The 18,377-nt window shown below is 43.6% G+C and overlaps 1 protein-coding gene across 1 annotated transcript in view; it reads left to right on the top strand.

Moving 5' to 3' along the window:
• Positions 1-18,377, top strand: part of SKIC3 (SKI3 subunit of superkiller complex) — a 2,336,627-nt gene that overhangs the window by 1,336,901 nt on the left and 981,349 nt on the right. The window contains exon 28 of the mRNA XM_069627646.1: positions 3,317-3,394. Within this exon, the coding sequence (XP_069483747.1) occupies positions 3,317-3,394 (78 nt within the window). The remainder of the gene's footprint in view (positions 1-3,316; positions 3,395-18,377) is intronic.

Genomic DNA, 18,377 nt, shown 5'->3' with positions numbered 1-18,377 from the left:
TCGTAATATATCCTGTGCAACGTAATCACATTGCAACTTGGGAAAGTTAAATAGTTTGAGAGGCTGAACATGTGTTTCAAAACCTTATCAGAAGCTGCAGAAGAAGTGCATTCTTTAACTAAGTTTCCACCTCAGAATCTAATCCTGTCCATCAATAATTGGCTCTTAGTCGACCTTTGGTCTTTGAAATCCCTAAGTGGCCACAATGGGCCAGCTCCAACAGTTTTTTCCACACCCCCATATGCAGCACTATGTATCCAGCATGCAGAATATGACTATCTTTTTCATTTAAATAATTCCTGAGCTTGTGAACAGCTCCTAATCCTGCATCACTTGACCACCCTGACCAAGGGTTGTGGATAAACTCCCTTCCTCTGAGCAATTCCTGGTCTTCACTGTCAGCCTTCTCCCACTCATACTTTGCAATGGTGTCTTCACACACCCAATTCACATTTTGGATTGGTTCTTCACTGTTGTCCTCAAGTAAAGACAAGAAATTTCTGGATAAGTAATCAACAATAACATTGTCCCTAACTGGAACACGTTCATCCACAAAGTCGTCTTACAGGACTGTAACCCAATTAACTATGCGTTGTGACACCCCATCCAGAACTTTCAAAGTAAAAACTGATACGAATGGTTTGTGATCAGTCAAAACAGTGAATTTTCTTCCCCACAATAATGTTTTGAATGGGTTTATGGCCCACATGACTGACTGCGCCTCCTTCTCTATAACTGAGTACTTAAGTTCAGCGCCTTTAAGTGGCAAACACTTCCACTCTTTCCAATTCTTTCTCCCTCTGTATGGGAACAGCCCCAATCTTGTACCACTGGCATCAGTCATGACAATCGTGTCCTTAGTAGTGTCAGAAAATGCCAAAACTGGTGCATGTGAGATGGCTTGTTTGATTTCCATAAACTCTTGGTCACATTTAGGCGACCGCTCAAACTTCGCATCCTTTCTACACAATGCCCTACTGTTCCTGTACTTGTCAGCAAAGTTTCTTACGAATTTGGCTTAATATTCCACAATGCCTTAGAAAGACAATACCGCTTGTTTGTCCTTTGGCAGAGTAATTCGCAGAATAGAATTGACCATTCTCTCTCTGGGCGCTACCCCTTCACTAGATAACTTATGACCCAGATTGTCAATCTCAGTGACTCTGAAGCAACACACTTTTTGTTGTAACGTTAACCCTGCATTTTTCGATTTTTGCAATACAGTATTCAATTTAGCATCATGATCCCCTATTGAAATATCCATGACCAGAATGTTGTCCTGGTAAAAGAACACACCTCCCATGTCCCCCAAAACCTCACTCATTACCCTCTGAAAGAATGCTGCAGTTGAAATGAGCCCACGTGGCATCCTTTTGAATCTGCCAGTTCCCTTGTGTGTAATGAAGGCGGTGAGATCTTTAGAGTCGGGGTGTAGCCTGACTTGATGGTACACTGATGCTAGATCTAAAGTGGAGAATACCTTAGCCCCAGCTGTGAGACTAACTAATTCTCCAATATTCGCTAATGGAAAATGGTCAACAATAACACTGCTGTTGAGTACTCAGGTGCACGCACAAGCGGGTTCTGCCTTTCGGAGAGCATCACCAGAGAGTACCACTCTGAAGCCTCTAGGCACTCAATTATGTCCTTATGAAACCAACCTTTTGATTTATTTTGCTACTTTCTCTCTTTAGGCGAGAGCTATGCATCTCATTTTGACTACTACTGAAATAGATACCTTTCTTAATCAAATTCTATGGCATAGACCCTCAAGACAACCAAAGTTTTCTCTGAACACACCCGTAGAAATCTCCTCGGACAGTAAATGTTCTGATGAGGAAAAGGCAGCTATGCTTCCTGGAATCTGTGGGTTGATCATAATCCCCATTTCACTTTGCTGATACCATCCCAGCCAACATCCACCCCTATCCGACATATACACCTTGGCTTTGTTGAGCTTAGGTTGACACGCAAGGGTGGCGACAAAGCAACCGACCCGGACAATCTTGGGCCCCACCATACGCACTGGCTTAAACATGGGATGGCTTCAAACTCACTTTAGAAAACTTGTTTTGCCAGGTTTCTATATTAATGATAGTGTATTCAGAGCCAGCATCTATAAGCATTCTAACTTCTAGCGCTTAGTCCTTGCAAGTCACAGACTCCAGACACATGCATCGCATTGGCAGTTTATTAGTGGGCCAGATTGAGTGCCAGTACCGCACAGACTCTGGAGCAGTTTTTGGATACTGCCGGTGCGCTGTCCCGGCTAGCCCCAGCTCACTTGAAGCCCATATATTTCGTAATTAAGATTTCAGGCATGCTCTTATATTTTAGTCTGAAATCGTGGTAGCCTTCAGGAAGGGGTGTTTTTCATAGGCCATGGTACCAACCCACAATCAAGCAAGCTTTTAGATAGTTTCTGAATACATGAATTCCCAAGCTGCTACTTGGACCTCGCTGTTAACTCTGTGCAATGGATGTTAGCTACAGGTTGAATGGCCATTTCTCTCAAGCCATGTTGTAGAATATTTCTTCTATGATTCTGGAGTGTCATTGAGGCCTCAATCAAAAGGTTTCATCCATTTAACAATTCTGTTTTCCGCCCAATAATTATGGACACCACATTCAAACCTTTGTGTACCTCTTCCTGGGCGCTCCCTTAGGTATGGATTCAGTCTGGAATCTCAGGCACCAGTCACCAACGAATCCGGTTCTAGCAGCTCTGACCCTCACCCCCGAGTCAGGCAATAATCTGGACCACATTTTTCAAATCTGTAGTGCTTTGCCCTTAATGAACAGTGCCTGGATGCTCTCTGTACTGGAGTTTACTTGGGTACTGGGTAGACCACATCGTTGGCTGTATTGCACTAGAACCACAAAAAAGGCTTCCATGAACCACTGGAACCCCAACATTGCCAGTTGTACAAGGCCACCTCTGCATGGAAATTGGGTACTGGGGGTACTCGTCCCTGAATGATTTAGGTTACCTTGGGGGGGCACAAACGATATTTGCCACAGAGTGAAGCGGTAGTGATGCAGTTTAGTCAAATACTGTTTGTCTGCAAACACTGCATAATGTAATATTTTCAATTTGGTGCATTGCTGTTGACCTTAGCACATGGTCAAACTGACATCTGGTTAGCTAGAATGTAAAGTTCTCAGTCTGTCAATGAATTCCATGCTTAGTATATTCCTAAGGTATATTGCAATTGCATTGTAACTTTATACATTACTAGCATGCAGATGATAAACCATTATTAGAAGAAAGCTTTAGGCATTTTAAAGAGTCTTGTTCTTTCTATTTCTTTCCAAGGGCAGTCCTGCTATTGCAAAATAGTGAAGACAAGGAAAAATACTACGAAGCATTAAGAAATTATGGCAGATTGCTATGGTAGGTTTGCTCACTTTATTCATTTTGGACTTCATCTGAAATTACTTTGTGTTTGAACTTAAAAGCCCAATGCTGAGAACCTTTACCTGGCGAGTTGTTACAGTCCACAATTCGGTAGACATTTTTTTATTTTTCGATATGGAGGTCCCTCATACCACCCTACACACACATGTATTTTTATTTATTTTATTTATTGATTTAGTTGAATAAATACATTTTTTAAAAACTTTTTTATTGACTTTTCCATTTATCGGTACACATAGAAGGTGATACACACAGTAAGTATCAACTGTATATACAACAAATCAACATGAGTACAACAGACCCAACCCTATCCCATCCCCCAAATAACAGTGCCAAACAATTCCACAGCTTCAAATACAGACGGCCAATTTAGAGATTGCACAAGAGGGCGGTGTCGCCACGAACATATTGCAGAGGATGGAGAATTCGCTATCAAGACCTGGAAGCATGGAGAGAGGAGTAGGGAGAAGGGGAGCGAGAGGGTCCGACATTAATCCTAGTCACTTGGGGAGTCAGGACATGATTCGTCTTGGATACGGGACACAAAGCTGCATCAAGGGGCCCAGTAATCCAGTGGTTTACCACATCTTTGTATAAAGGAACTATAAGGGTTTCTTTTTTCTCACACATGATCATATAGTGGAACCATTCCAGGTATGAGGGGACTCGACGTTGACCCCAGGTCTTGGCAATCATCAGGGATCTAGCCACAACCGAGGTCACTGCTAGCAGCTTCGGCACACTTTCTGGGGCTGGGTCGAGAAGGGCGAGCAGCCATATTTCAGGAGGATTAAGGTTGTGGCCCTCTAGTACTTCAGACATGGTGTCTCGGATACAGTCCCAGAAGGGGTGCACTCGGAGGCAGGACCAGGCTACATGTAGGAAATAAGCAGTGTCGAGTCCACATCTGATGCGTTGAGGAGATTGAGCCTGGTAGAGTAATACATCTGGTGAACAAATATATAATGTATTAGCTGTAGACGGCTATTCATAGAAACCTGGCGAATCGTTCGCTGCCTCTGGTGATGTGAAGAAGATTGTCTTTCTGTCCCGCACAACCCAGAGCTTGGCCGGGGACAGCATTGAATACCGAATGTCTTTTTTCCTAAGGATATTCTTTGCTGTCTGAAATGACCTCCTCTGGTCCTGCACTTGCGGTGTGAAGTCGGAGAAAAGCTGTATCGTTGCTGACTCCCAGCATAGTTCTCCCTTCACTCTGGCGGCTCGGAGGAGTATGTTTCTATCCCCATAATTGAAAATACAAGCTATTATAGGTCTCTCTGGGCACCGGGTGGAGGTCTGATTGCTAGTGACCTGTGCGCTCATTCCACCATAAACATGTGGGTGAGAGGAGGGTTTTCCAGGATTTCCAGTAGAAGCTTCTCGATAAAGGACTCCATGTTCTCGATTGGGGTGGACTCCGGGATCCCGGTGATCCTAATATTGTTTCTCCTGGACCTGCCCTCGAGATCTTCGTTCTTGGCCATGACTTTTTTTTATATTTTGCTGGAGGGAGGACACCTGGTCCTGTAAGGTTGCAGTAAGGTCCTCTCCGACTCCTATGTGCTGCTCCGCCTCTGACATGCATCCCCACAACTTTTCAATTTGTACTGCAGAGATGTCCACCTTACAAGTAAGAGCATCTATCTTAACCCCAAGATTGTCCGTGCTACCCTTCAGGGCCAACAGCATTTGATTGAGTGTCAAGACGTCCAGCTGAGAGGGACCTGGAGGGTTGGGGGGGTGGTGTGGGCTGGTCTGACCTGGCAAACTGCTCCATCTTGGATTGACGTTTAGGATTCCCCATATATAGACGGGAAGAGCAGAATGGAGAGGGGGACACCCACTGTGTGTTAGTCAGGACACCAATCCTTCGGTAATGTCTGTTGCTAGGTGGAGATCAGCTTTTTCGCCCTTGTCCAATAGCGAATCCGAGTTGTGGCACCGTGGGGAGTCTCCACTAATGCATAGGGACTTGCAATGTCTCAGAGGGTGACGGGAGGACGTAGAATGCACAGTAGGGGCAGTGGTGTTAGACTCTGAATTTCCAGAACCTGGGGGATGTGCACACCTGCTTCACAGGTCATCCAGCACTATAGGCAACCCCCGCAGGCAGATATTTAGTTCCTTGCAGAGGACCTGTCAGGCATTGGGGATATTTGGGCTGCATATGTGGTCCAATCCGCCGCAGGCGACTCCACTGTCGGCGTGTTTCCAGGAGTACCTAACGAGTACGTAGTGAGGCATAGGCTGGGTGGGGTGATGGCAAATCCAACCAGAACCCCAGAATGCAGAGGGGGTCCCAACTGCCGGAGATCCACGGCCTGGGGCCAGTGCAGCATGCGCGGCTCAAGTTAGCAGTTAAGCCATGCAGCGCCTAAGAGAGCCGCGTGCCGTGACACCAAATGTCTCCCTGCAGGGGAAGTATGTCGAGGCAGAGAGCGGAATACGCTAGGTGGTAGAGATTAAGAGAGGCGGCATGTACAGAGCTGAGTCACTGGGGGCTAGGTCCTCTCTCTAGTTTCTCCCCATGGTGTGTAGAAGGTTCACTGTCCCCCTGGCGAGCCCCTTCGCCGTATGTGACTCGTCGATGTTATTGGCAGATCGAACAGTCACGGACTGAGCCTCCACCACCAGAGTGCTAAAAGGGGGGTGATGGTCCGCTCCTCAGCTGAGGGAGCATCGGGTCCGGGCATAGCTCAGGACTGCGTGGGGTGTACTTTATGACTGAGTGTGCAGGGAGATCAGCAGGGGCTTAAATGTACCGTGATGGGGCACTCCTGTGTGTGCTAGTTCAGACGGGCTCGTCTCCCGTTCGTATCTTCAGCCGGTCTGGCGTGTGGAGCATCGCGGTACCAAGGGGTGCCCGAGGTGTCTGGTGCTCAGTGTGTGGGCTCTGCCGCGGTGGGGTCGGGGTAGAGGATTCCCCACCTAGTTCTCAGATGTGATTGGGGAACCTGGCCGTCATGGGCTGGAAGCGGCGATGCAGTCCAGCGTCCGTGGCAGTCTTCCAAGCCGGGACGCGGAGGAGGAGCAGCGAGTGACACTCCCCTCAGAGATGGTAAAAAGTGCTTACAGACCGGATCCTAGGGGTCAGTAGCCCACAACAAGGGTCCCCTCTGCAGAGTCTGTACAACGGCAAGCTGCCCCGCAGGCAGTTGAATCCGGTAGCTGGAGTCCTGCTGTGTCCGCCGTTTGAGAGCACGCACATTTGCATGGGCCTCTCGTCTCTCCGGGCGCGGGTGGTGGGCGTATAGCCAGAAGGCTGGAGGTCAGTGTGGGTGAACCGCAGCGAAGCGGGGAACTCCAGTCGTCGCCACACCACCGGTGCTTCAGGGGTCTGCACGTCCTGTGGAACCAAGCTGTGATGATAATACGCCGGCAAAGTAGGATATATAAACGAAGTAGGATCAGCCTGTGTCAGAGCTCTTTCAGGCGGCGACCATTTCCCAGCCGTGCAACAGCGCCCTCCAGTTGAATAAATACATATTAACCTTTCAATATTACAAAAACAAACAACATTAAAACAATAATTTCATGTTTCTTCAGTGTTAAAACAATCATATTATATTTGATTAAAGTGGGACAAAGTGCAAAATACTAAAAAGATGTTCACAAGATATTTAAGGACAACAAATATCTGATCACTGCTAGAACATCTGTCTGGCGCTGACCCATAACAATCATTTCCCATAAAGCACCCGCAGTTAAATCTCTAAAATCTCTATAATCTGTGAAAACAATGTTCTCTTGGACAATACATTCAGACAGAGGACCACGAAATGTTTTAGAGTTTCTTTTTCCATGAACGTTCTTACAGAATCAACAGCATTTTTCTTCTTCTGGCGCTCTGGATCCTAACTCCTAGGACTTCTCTAGTGGCCCACAGATTAAAATGTAATCTTAAAAATAACACCCTTATGTTTGGGGAAGGAAACTTTGCGAGGTAACTCTGGAGTCTATATAGTGGTTTCATATAACCCTGGAGTCTATATAGTGGTTTCCTCTACTACCTTCCCTCTTAATTACGGCGTCCCCCAAGGCTCGGTCCTCGGACCCTTCTTATTCTCTTTACACCTCTCTCCTTGCCCCTATTATCTCTCCTTCGGGATATCTCACCATTTCTACACCGATGACACCGAGCTGTTCCTCTCCTTTTCCTCCTTCACCTCTGACTTGCATCTCAACCTCTCTTCATGTCTTACTGCCATTAAAGACTGGATGTAATCTCACTATCTCTGTCTTAACACTGACAAGACTGAAGTCTTGTTCTTTCCTTCCAACTCCCTACCCTCTCCATCTCCATCCATCCATTTTCTCCCTTCTAATCTTCCAATCTCCAACCATGCTTGTAATCTAGGCATATACTTTGACTCTTCCCTCTCCTCATATCTCCCTCACTGCTCGAGCATGTCGCTATCATCTCTTCAATATCCGTAAAGTCCGTCCCTCTCTCACCTTCCATGCTACCAAACTCTTAATTTCCTCCCTCATCTTCTCTCGCCTTTTCTATTGTTCTTCTCTCTTCTTCGGTCAACCCGCTTCCCATCATGCCCCCCTCAAATCCCTTTATCACTCTGCCATACGTACTCTCTGTCTACTCTCTTCTCGTGTCTCTATTTCCAACTCACTTTCTTACCTAGGATGGCTTCGTTCCCACTCCCAGCTTAAATTTCACTTCCTTTGTCTTGTCTTTAAATCTCTTCATGACCTTGCTCCTCCTTACCTCTCTTCTCTCCTCTCATTCCATCCCCCCCTCTTCCTCCCTTTGTTCTGCTGATCTCTTCTTACTTTCTGTTCCCTCACCACCATGTGTCTCTTCTCGTTTCCGCTCCTTTCAGCTTCTTGCCCACTTACACTGGAACTCCCTACCTCTCTATCCGCTCCTCCACCACCTATTTCTCTTCTCACTGAAAGAACTTCTTCTTCACTCCCCTCCCTGATACCTTCCCCCTCTCTCTATTCCCTCCCTCCCTCCTTCTATTGTCCTCTCTCTGTTCTCCTTATCTTGATCTGTCCCCGTCTCTCCTATGATCTCCTCTCTTTTGTTGCTCACTTCACTCATTACTCTCTCCCTCTCGATCCTTCTCTACCCCCCTCCTCTCCTCTCCCTTCTTACTTGCAAATTGTTCTAAATACCGATTTTATGGTGTGATCCATATTTACTGTTTTGCTTCTACTGTTCCATGTTTCATGTGTTACTTGTTAACTGTAAAGCGCCTTGGATTAAGGTGCTATAAAAAACAATAAAAATACAAATAAATACAAATATAGAAATGACCTCTTTGAAACATTTTGTATCTATTACATTGTTCCCAGGCCAGCCTCCAATCATATATCTACAGTTTAGTTTTGTCTCTCCTAGGATTTTCTATCAGAAGATCTAGCTTAATGTCTGCTTTTTGCATTATGTACAAGCAGGCTAGCTTCCATGTCAGCACCGACTGATCCTCTGCTGAGCCAAGTACAAAGGCTACCATTGAAGCTATGGATCTGTGATCTGGGCTACACATGATACATTTTCTATACAAGTTATTTAACTGCCATCTATATGAAATATCCAAGGATAATAGGCCTAGTTCCAAATGTATCACGTGGACAGGGACACATGCTGGAACAGAATACTTTTCTCCAAATTGCAAATCCAGCTTGCACCTACGAGGAAAACTAGAATAACCTTTTGTTTTATATATATATATATATATATATATATATATATATATATATATATATATATATATATATATATATATATATATATATATATATATATATATATATATATAAATAAGTTGAGTGTGAAACGCGTTGTGTGTGGGTCGCACTCATGGGCGTCCTGCCTCTGTTTTTTCTACTTCCTTCCAGCCGTATCTTTTATTGATGTCCCCTTTTTTTTGTATGACACATTAAATTACTTTCAGACCTACACTTTGCTGTGAGCTGTGCCTTTTTTCTCCATGACCATGGCCTTTTAATAGGCCGCGGAGAGTGCGGTTCATTCTTCCTCTTTCTCCTTTCTATATATATATATATAGAAAAAAGGGAGGAAAAAACGAATCGCACTCCCGCAGACACAAACATGAATGCCGGGTTCAAAAAGGTTCGGAAAAAACAAACAGACACAGGATAGGGATTACTGATGTCTTTAATGTTTAGATAAGTTAAAAAACAAACGCATCGTGCAAAAAACAAATGCACGATACATAGCAGCACAAGGAAGACAGAACAACAACAGGACGCCTAGGGGCAGCAGCCTGCAAACAACGCGTTTCGCGCTATTCTGAGCGCTTGATCACGTAAGGGGGAGAAGGTTGGACAGTGTAAATACATCATCAGTAATAGTCCCTCAAATATGTCGATGGCAATGGCTGTTACCAATTGCAAGGGAACAGGGGCGGCCATGTTGGAAGGGAGTGTGCAAATATGCTAAAACTTAAAAGATTAGAGCACAGTGCTTTGCAAATGCTTTTACAAATGATCAGTAGAGAAAATCTCAGGCTGACCCGGGTTTTAAATTAAAGAATACAACACCACAGTCTCTGAATTAAGCAGAAAGGGCCTCAAACATGTATAAATACATATAAGGGGACTTGACAACACATCAATACACAGTGTATGAAATAACAGTGTGATGATCGCATAGCATAAAAGATATAATGAGCCACACTCAAAATAAATAAACCAACATTAAAAAAACACCCCATATAAATGCATAGTCAGTCCAGTGAAAAAAGTCATTCCCAACACTAAAAATAGACAATGCAATACAATGACAATAAAACTAGTCAACCACGATTAGATGTAAAATCAGGTTAAAAACAGTAGAACTGGACCTAAATGTTAAAAATTGGCAGCAAGATGATACAGCCAGCAAAATATTTTTTGGTGCAAACAGCAAAGATAGCAGCTAAAACATCAAATGTCAATTATATAGTGCAAATGAGCAAAATAAAGCAGCAAGGCAACAGTATGCCTATCCAACCTCCAGAATGGAGGATGTAATAAGGTGCTAGTGCATCAATCTGAAAAACTGTGCAAAATTGCAAAAATTAGCAGCTAAGTCATCAAAGTGCAAGTGCAAACCATGATGTCAAAATATCTAAAGCTGAAGGCACAAACGTAATATAACAGATCCAGAACATACAGTAGACTAGAACAGAAATTTCAAAACATTGAAAGATAATAAAAAGCAATGTCAGGAAATGAAGGGAATGACACAAATAACTAAAACAAAGGACTACATATAAGTCCCCAAAGTAAGCAAAACATAGTTGAGACAACGCTCCCCCTATTGCAAAATAATCAGCTAAAACAAACAGGTAAGACAAAATGATAAGCATAAGTGCAAAAACAGAAAAAGATCAGTCAATACCTGCAAATAAACCATCAGAAATAGAGCAGGAATACAAAAATATAAAAGTGATAAACCAGAGAGACAAAATAACCCCAACCATGGAAAACACAGCATAAATGACAAGGAAAAAGCAATAATGAAAATGAAAATTACACATGGGAGCAAAATTAGGTTCCCAAAAAGGTATACAATTCCTCGTCTACATTGTGACCTCTGGGAAATTTAGTGTCAAGATCCAAGATGAATCTGGTTTCGAGTTGTCTCAGCCTCAAAGTACGATCACCGCCCCTCGGATGAGGGGGTACATGTGCCACAGCGAAAAATGTTAACAAACTAGCATCATTGTTGTGTACAGATTTAAAGTGCTTGGCCATAGGATATGTCGGATCAGAATTCTTGATGGCTCTCAGATGTTGCAGAATTCTGAGTTTTAGTTTACAGGTAGTACTGCCCACATACCAACGTCCACAAGGGCACAAAAGCACATAAACAACAAAATTTGTGTCACAATTAATAGAATGACATATCATCTGCTGAACTTGTGTAATAGGATGCAGGAAGAATTTCTTGACAATAGCATGGGCACATGCTTTACATTTCATACATTTAGTGAATCCTGTATGAGAGGCTGGAAGCCATGTATTGAAACGCTGGATCTTGCCCATAGGAGGTAGAAAACTAGACACAAGTTTATCCCTTAGAGAAGGAGCACGTTTGTAAGTCACAGTGGGACGCTTGCCCAAAATGGGCTTCAAGTCAGCATCAAGGGTAAGAACATGCCAATGTCTTGCTACGATTTTACGAATGTCATTGGACGAAGTATCAAATGTAATGATGAGTCTAGGATCATCATTTGACATAGTTTTGGAACCAGTATCATAAATCAAGGCATCTCTAGACATGCCACGAGCTCGAAGATATGCCGTTTCAATTGTTCTTTTTTGGTAACCTTGCTTCAGAAAATCCATAGCTGCTTGTGCACAATAATAATCAAAACATGCAATGTTGGAGCAATTGCGACGATATCGAATAAATTCCCCATAAGGGATTGATTTTTTGCAAGGTGTGGGATGACAGCTATTGGCATGGAGTGGCAAGCCAGTATTGGTAGATTTCTTATGTAATGCCGTACTAATACCTGAGTCATCCATCATGACGGTTACATCCAGATAAACAATTTTAGTACGGCTGTGGCATTCAGTAAAGCTGAGATTGACCTGGTTATTATTGATACTTTTAACAAATGAGAGCCAATCAGTTTCGGTGCCCTTCCAAATGATAAAGACATCGTCAATAAACCGCCACCAAGAAATAATCTGTGTTGGAAAGAAAGATAGTAATAGGTCAGAAAGGAAAGTAGCCTCCCACCACCCCATTGTGAGATTAGCATAGGATGGTGCAAAGGTAATACCCATCGCAGTCCCCCTTACTTGCCGATAGAAATGGCCTTCAAAAAGAAAAACATTGTTGTGTAGACAGAATGAAAGCATATCCAAGATCATGGTGCTATGTCCAAGGTAATTTAAAGAACGAGTGTCCAGGAAGTATTTACATGCAGATATACCAACAGTGTGGCTGATAGATGTGTACAACGAAACTACATCTAAAGTGGCCAAAAGTAAACCTTCCTCCCAAGGTGTATTAGTAACATGTTGTAGAAAATCCTTAGTATCCCTCAGATAGGAAGGTAATCCCGTGACAAATTTGATCAATGTTTCATCAATGAATTGGGCTAGATGTTCCAATAATGAGCCACAGAGAGTAACAATAGGCCTACCTGGGGGATTAATGAGGCATTTGTGCGTTTTAGGGAGGAAATAAATGGTAGGAATAGTATAGCATGTAGGAGTGAGAAATTTAAGCAAATCATCCTCCAGTAGACCTTCATTCATCCACCTGGTACACAGAGCAATCAAATCTGTCCTGATTTCTTCTGATGGGTCTTTCAACATTTTAATATAGCATTGGCGGTCATGTAATTGTCGGTTGGCTTCAATAACATATTTAATTCTGTCCTGAATGACCACATTTGAGCCCTTGTCGGCTGGCTTGATAACAATATTCGATAGCAGCTGGAGTTCATTCAAGGCCTGGCGTTGGGCAATAGTGAGATTCTGTTTGCTGGTACCAGCCTTATGACGAAGTTTTCTGAAATCCTCGATGCATAAGTCATGGAAAGCCTCAATACAGCCGCCCACAGGAAATTGAGGATTGAATCTCGATTTACTTTTTAGCTTGGTCCGTATATCCCAATTGGGATTGATGTCAAAATCAGAAAAATCAATATTAGATGGATCATATTGATCATCTTCAAGACATGCCAAATCCATGAGTGAAGGAATGTCTGAAATTAAAAGATCAGTGCCACCCATACGAGGTATTGAACGTTTCATGGGGGCATCAGTGTTGGCAAAGAATTTTTTTAGCTTGATTTTGCGCATAAATTTGTCAAAGTCTATGCGTACTTGGGTGTAATCATAGTTCACAGTGGGACAGAAATTAAGACCCAATGATAATAACGAGGTCTGAGATTTTGTGAGGACATGAGACGACAGGTTGATAATTTGGTGAATCTTCATATTATCTATGGTTGGTTTCTGGCCCCAGAGCGTGTTGCTCTGCCCTGTCTCTGCGCCTTTTGACCGGTTCCCACGTCGGCCTCGGCGAATAACTTTTACATATATTTTACATGGCCTCTGGTAGCGGCCATGTAGTTATGGTTAAGTTGCTAAACCCATAGGAAGAGCACTTTTTGGGCGGCTTATAACTTTGCTCCCCCTAGACGAATCCTCACCAAACTTTGCAAAAAAAGTATATGGCCCACTCTGAATTTTTTTTACAAAGTCTAGTGAGGTTTGGTCAAGGGGGGGCAAAGTTAAAGGGGGGGTCCCAAAATTTCTTTTTTTACCATAGACATAATGGGAAAAAACTTTGCTCATGCCTACAGCCCAAACCGCTGGACGGATTTTCACCAAATTTGCTGCAGGAGCGGCGAATTGGTCCCGAAAGCGTTGTTTTGTAAATTTGGTGGAAATCCGTCCAGTAGTTTTCTTTTTAAAAACAAACCAAAAAGTAGGTCCAAAAAAAAATTAGTAATGTCTGGGTCCGGTCTGCGGACACGCTTCCCTGTTCGGTCCGCGGACTGGACTCTGATTGACTTAGAAGGCAACGTGCTGTCCGCAGACATCGGACGCACCCACTAATTGGATGGTGAAAAGCGCGAAGTGCGTCAGATTTTTGGAAACGTTCGCCATCTTGGATTCACAGACTTTGGCCACTGTCCGCAGACATCACGGTAAAAACATATTAAAAAAACACAACAATGCACTTGTCAAACTTATCAAATAATCTCTGGGGAGTTTAGGGGTGATGAGGATGGGATGGGATATGGCTGCAAAAAGTAAAAAAACAGGTGTTTTTCATCGTAAAAGTCCGCAAACAGTTCGAATGTTCCTGAACAGTCCTGTGAAGTTCGCGGGCACCTCTGCATTACAGGGTTTGTGAAAAGCAGTTCTTGGATGGCTTATAACTTTGGCACCACTTAATGAAACTGCATGACATTTTGCAATTATATTTCTGACCTGATTCCGAATGAGTTTGCAAAGGTTGGTGGGATTCTGTCAAGAGAGGGCAAAATTAGGGGGGGGTCCCAAAATAATGTAAAGGCTTATAAATGAGGTGCCATTTGACAAATCTACACTTAATTTGGCAAACTGATAATAGATCTAGATATAAATGTTTTTGTGAAGTTTGGTGGGATTTTGTCAAGAGGGGGCATAATTAGAGCGTGGGGCCAAAATATTGTAAAGGCTTATAAATGTGGTGCCATTTGACGAATATACACAAAGGTTTGCAAAATTATTATAGATCTAGATATAAATGTTTTCGTACAGTCTTAATGGATTTTGTCACGTGGGGGCTAGGCTATGTGACTATTGTATGTGCATACATTTGACACTTTTGAAAAAATAAAACATGGGTGGATTTCCAGCAAACTTGTGTAAGGAGCATTGGCAAGGGCCCGAAAGCATGGTTTTGCAAATGTGCCCGTGTTTTGTTTTTTGACAAGTATCATAATGTAGGTACAAAAAATAGTGATATACCTTTGGTGACTGAGGTGTAACCTTTGGCCATGGTCAGATTGTCCGGGTCATGAAATAAGGTAATGAGCCGGACAATCTGGCTACTGGCCATGACTATGAGGGACAAAACATAGGGTTAAAGTGGCCATGTCCACCTGGGACTGGCTTTGTGGTAAAGTTATTCGAAATTGGGATAGGTTTGAAAGGGAAGAAAAATGTGCTTGTGGTAATAAGGTCATAGGGTTCTCTTTTCTCCTTCAGCAGGCTGCCATGGAAAGCGAAGAGGGGCCCTGTATGGAACCCTGCCTTCCCTTTCCATGATGGCCATCTTGGAAAGGGATTTTCCTTCCTACACCGGGGTGCCACAGGCCCCACTTTGGGAACCTAGGGTGCTAATGGCCTCATCCCCCATTACAGGGGTTGGAATGGGGCGATAATGGTCCGGAGACCTTGTTATCCACCCTCGCTTCGCTTGGGCTGATAACTTGGGCTGCCGGCCCGGTATCCACTGTTCCATTCCTTGGAATGGGGGATGAATGCCACAGTGTTCCCATTAGCATAACACAAAATGCAAATGTTGGAAAATCTTATTGAGTCTATGTACTTTACTGAGAAATGTAAAGTAGATGTAGTCTATAAGTTTTTTTTAGTTCTATTTTTTAACTGTGAATTATTTTATTTTTGGCAGGAGAGCTTAGAACGAAAGGTGGGCAGGGAAATGAGGGAAGAGGCACCAAACACTAATATGGAGGGGCAGGTGGACAGGGGAAAATGTGGCACGTGTGTTATTTCTAAGGTAGGGGGCAGTGTTTCTCGTGCTCCTTGATTACAGCAGTGGTGGTGGCTCTTGGGGTGGAGGGATGGCGTTAGCTGATGCCATGTTAAGATGATTGCAGTTGTGCTAAATGTATGTACTGTGTACTAGATTGTTAATGGATAAGGAGTAGGAATATGTATAGGAGCTGTGCAAGGGACATATTGAAGTTGAAAGTTCCTATATCGGTAGAAAATGCAGTTCCGAACTGTGCACGAAGCACTGATCTTATCGTGAAATGCAAACGGGTTCTCGGACACGTCATTATGCCGCACGCCAGCGTATGGTCATGTGGCACTGTCCGGAAGGTCAGCAATGACGAAGTCAGATGTTTGTAGACGTCTATGGATGCAAAACCAGTTGAAATAGTTGCAAAAAGTGTATAGAAGTGTTAAAAATGATTCTAGAAGATGGGAAATGGCAGTTTTAAGGTGACACTTTGTAAATTGGACACAAATATTGCTATATTGGGTAAGTATGATATTAGTAAGTTGTAGGAAAATAGCATGCACTGGTAAAAACCCATGAAATTCACTGAAAACACTTTGTTAAAGGGACGTTATGGTTAAGTTGCACTACTAAAAACCTATGAAATTCAATGAAAAAACTTTCTTAAAGGGACGTTATGGTTACAAGTAAAACCGAAAAACCCCAGAATTCGCCAGTTATGGTAAGCTAAGCAACCATAACTCACGCCACCACCGTGCACTGCTAAGACTAACACCCAGGACATCAAACATGACTTCACAAATGTATTTGATGACATCACATGTGAAATAAATGTTGATGAAAAGTCCCTACAAGGAGTTGTGTTTATATTGTTGGTAACACGATGTCAGGGGTGATGAGGAGACCTATGATGAACTACTTAAAGGATAGTTCCGGGACTTTTTTTTTATTGTCCCTACGGGTCGGCCATGTGTTTGTAAGCATAAATCGGTAGATCGTAGGAAACTTTCTTATGGACCTTACCCGACTTTTCGCCCATTATCGCACTCGAAATCAGCCTCCATTTTGTGATAATCCTATCATTTCGCTGCATCGACCTGGCTCACCTGCCTTTGCGGCACTAAATCAAATCCCCCGCCCCTGAAACAGACTTTATCAAAACATTCATATTCCCCGCCTCTATCCGTGACGTGACTGAGCTGCGTAGGCAAACGCGCCCAGGCGTCTTCTACGCGACTCCACACAGACCCCGGAAATCAACACAGATCAGCTCACAATACAGCGCACCACAATTCGGAATATGAAACTGTACTTTGAAATCAAACCGCAAGATTGTAAATGTGGTAAAGTACATTTATTTGACATCAAATGTTTAGAGAATATTCAGCGATTTGCATTTTTATTTGCTCATGTTCCAAAAAGTTCGTATTGAGGAACGCGATGGTCCTTTGCTGTACACAGGGTCTTAGAGCATCTCACAATACAGCGCCACAATTCGGAATGTGAAACCGTGGTTTAAAAGCAAACGGCAAGATTGTACATTTGGCAAAGTACGTTTATTGGACATCAAATGTTTAGAGAATATTCAGCGATTTGCATTTTTCTTTGCTCTCGATCCAAATTAGTTCGTCTTGAGGGAAGCGATGTTCGTGTGCAGTACACAGGGTGTTGGTTTACGATAAAAATAAGCTCTTCGGTCGCACTGATAATCGCATGGCTGTTCCAACAACGAGGCACTAGGCCACCACAACGGTAGGTATGTTGCATCTAACCGTTAGTACCGCGTAAGGGCATACTTGTACTTGGCGATCGTCCCATAAAATGGTCAGGGTGGTAACGTTGTTCACGCGGAGAAGCAACTGGCGGCTGTAAAAGCCGTCCGCCGGTGTCTGGTACTCGTGACACAGACAGTAGTGAATGATGTACCTAAAAACATAAAAAATGAAATTAGTCTCACCATCAGATCCTTATTAAAATCATAGCGAGGACAGCGCTACTTGGGTGTACACAAGTGTTTAAAGGCGTGGCGAGGCAGGGAGGGGGGGGGGAGTGGAGTACAAGGTAAGTAGCATAAAATAATAAATAAATAGGGCCAGCTGGTGGCAAGTGCAAGGTAAGTGCAGAACAAGTGCTGGGAAGGGGGGGCTGTAGGATACTGAGACAGTCCCCCAGTGCAGGGGTTGACAGGGAGGCAGTGCAGGTGGAGAGTGGAAGGGCCCAGGACCGAGGTCGCAGACAGTGGACCAGTTGTAGCAGGGGAGAGGGAGAGAGAAAGCAGAAGCAAAGAGGAAGGTTTTGAGGTGCTTCAGTAAAAGCAGATGTTTCTCCTCAAGATAGTGCGCGGTAGAAAACAATATGCCACATAGAACGAACAAGTACAACTGAACCCGTCTTTAAAGCCACTGTATAGTAATGAAATTGCGGTATAAACTCATCAAAAGTTACTTACATTATATTTGCATTTTCCATTGTGTCTCTGTGTAGGGCAGACCCGAAACACCACTCCTTCTTTGCCGACGTTACTTCTTCTAATGAACGTGGCTCATCGTTTCGTTTCTGAAATTTTATTCATTATCTTTTCTTAGTCTTTCAGGATGGTCCCGGCCTGTCAAGGTCAAATCACAATAGAACCTTATACTGGGTCGTGGGCCGTTCCGCCACCCGAGCAAAACATCAAAGCAGCTGACCTTCACTTTGAGCGAGCACACATTTCTAGTTAGCTGCAGTTAGTGTAAGGGCATCTTGTCTGCGTGCCTTTTT

This window comes from Ambystoma mexicanum, chromosome 6p, assembly GCF_040938575.1.
Source record: "Ambystoma mexicanum isolate Mex_15411 chromosome 6p, UKY_AmexF1_1, whole genome shotgun sequence".
Taxonomy (NCBI): domain Eukaryota; kingdom Metazoa; phylum Chordata; class Amphibia; order Caudata; family Ambystomatidae; genus Ambystoma; species Ambystoma mexicanum.
Note: the sequence above shows the minus strand (reverse complement) of the source record. Positions and strands in the feature narration are given on the sequence as shown.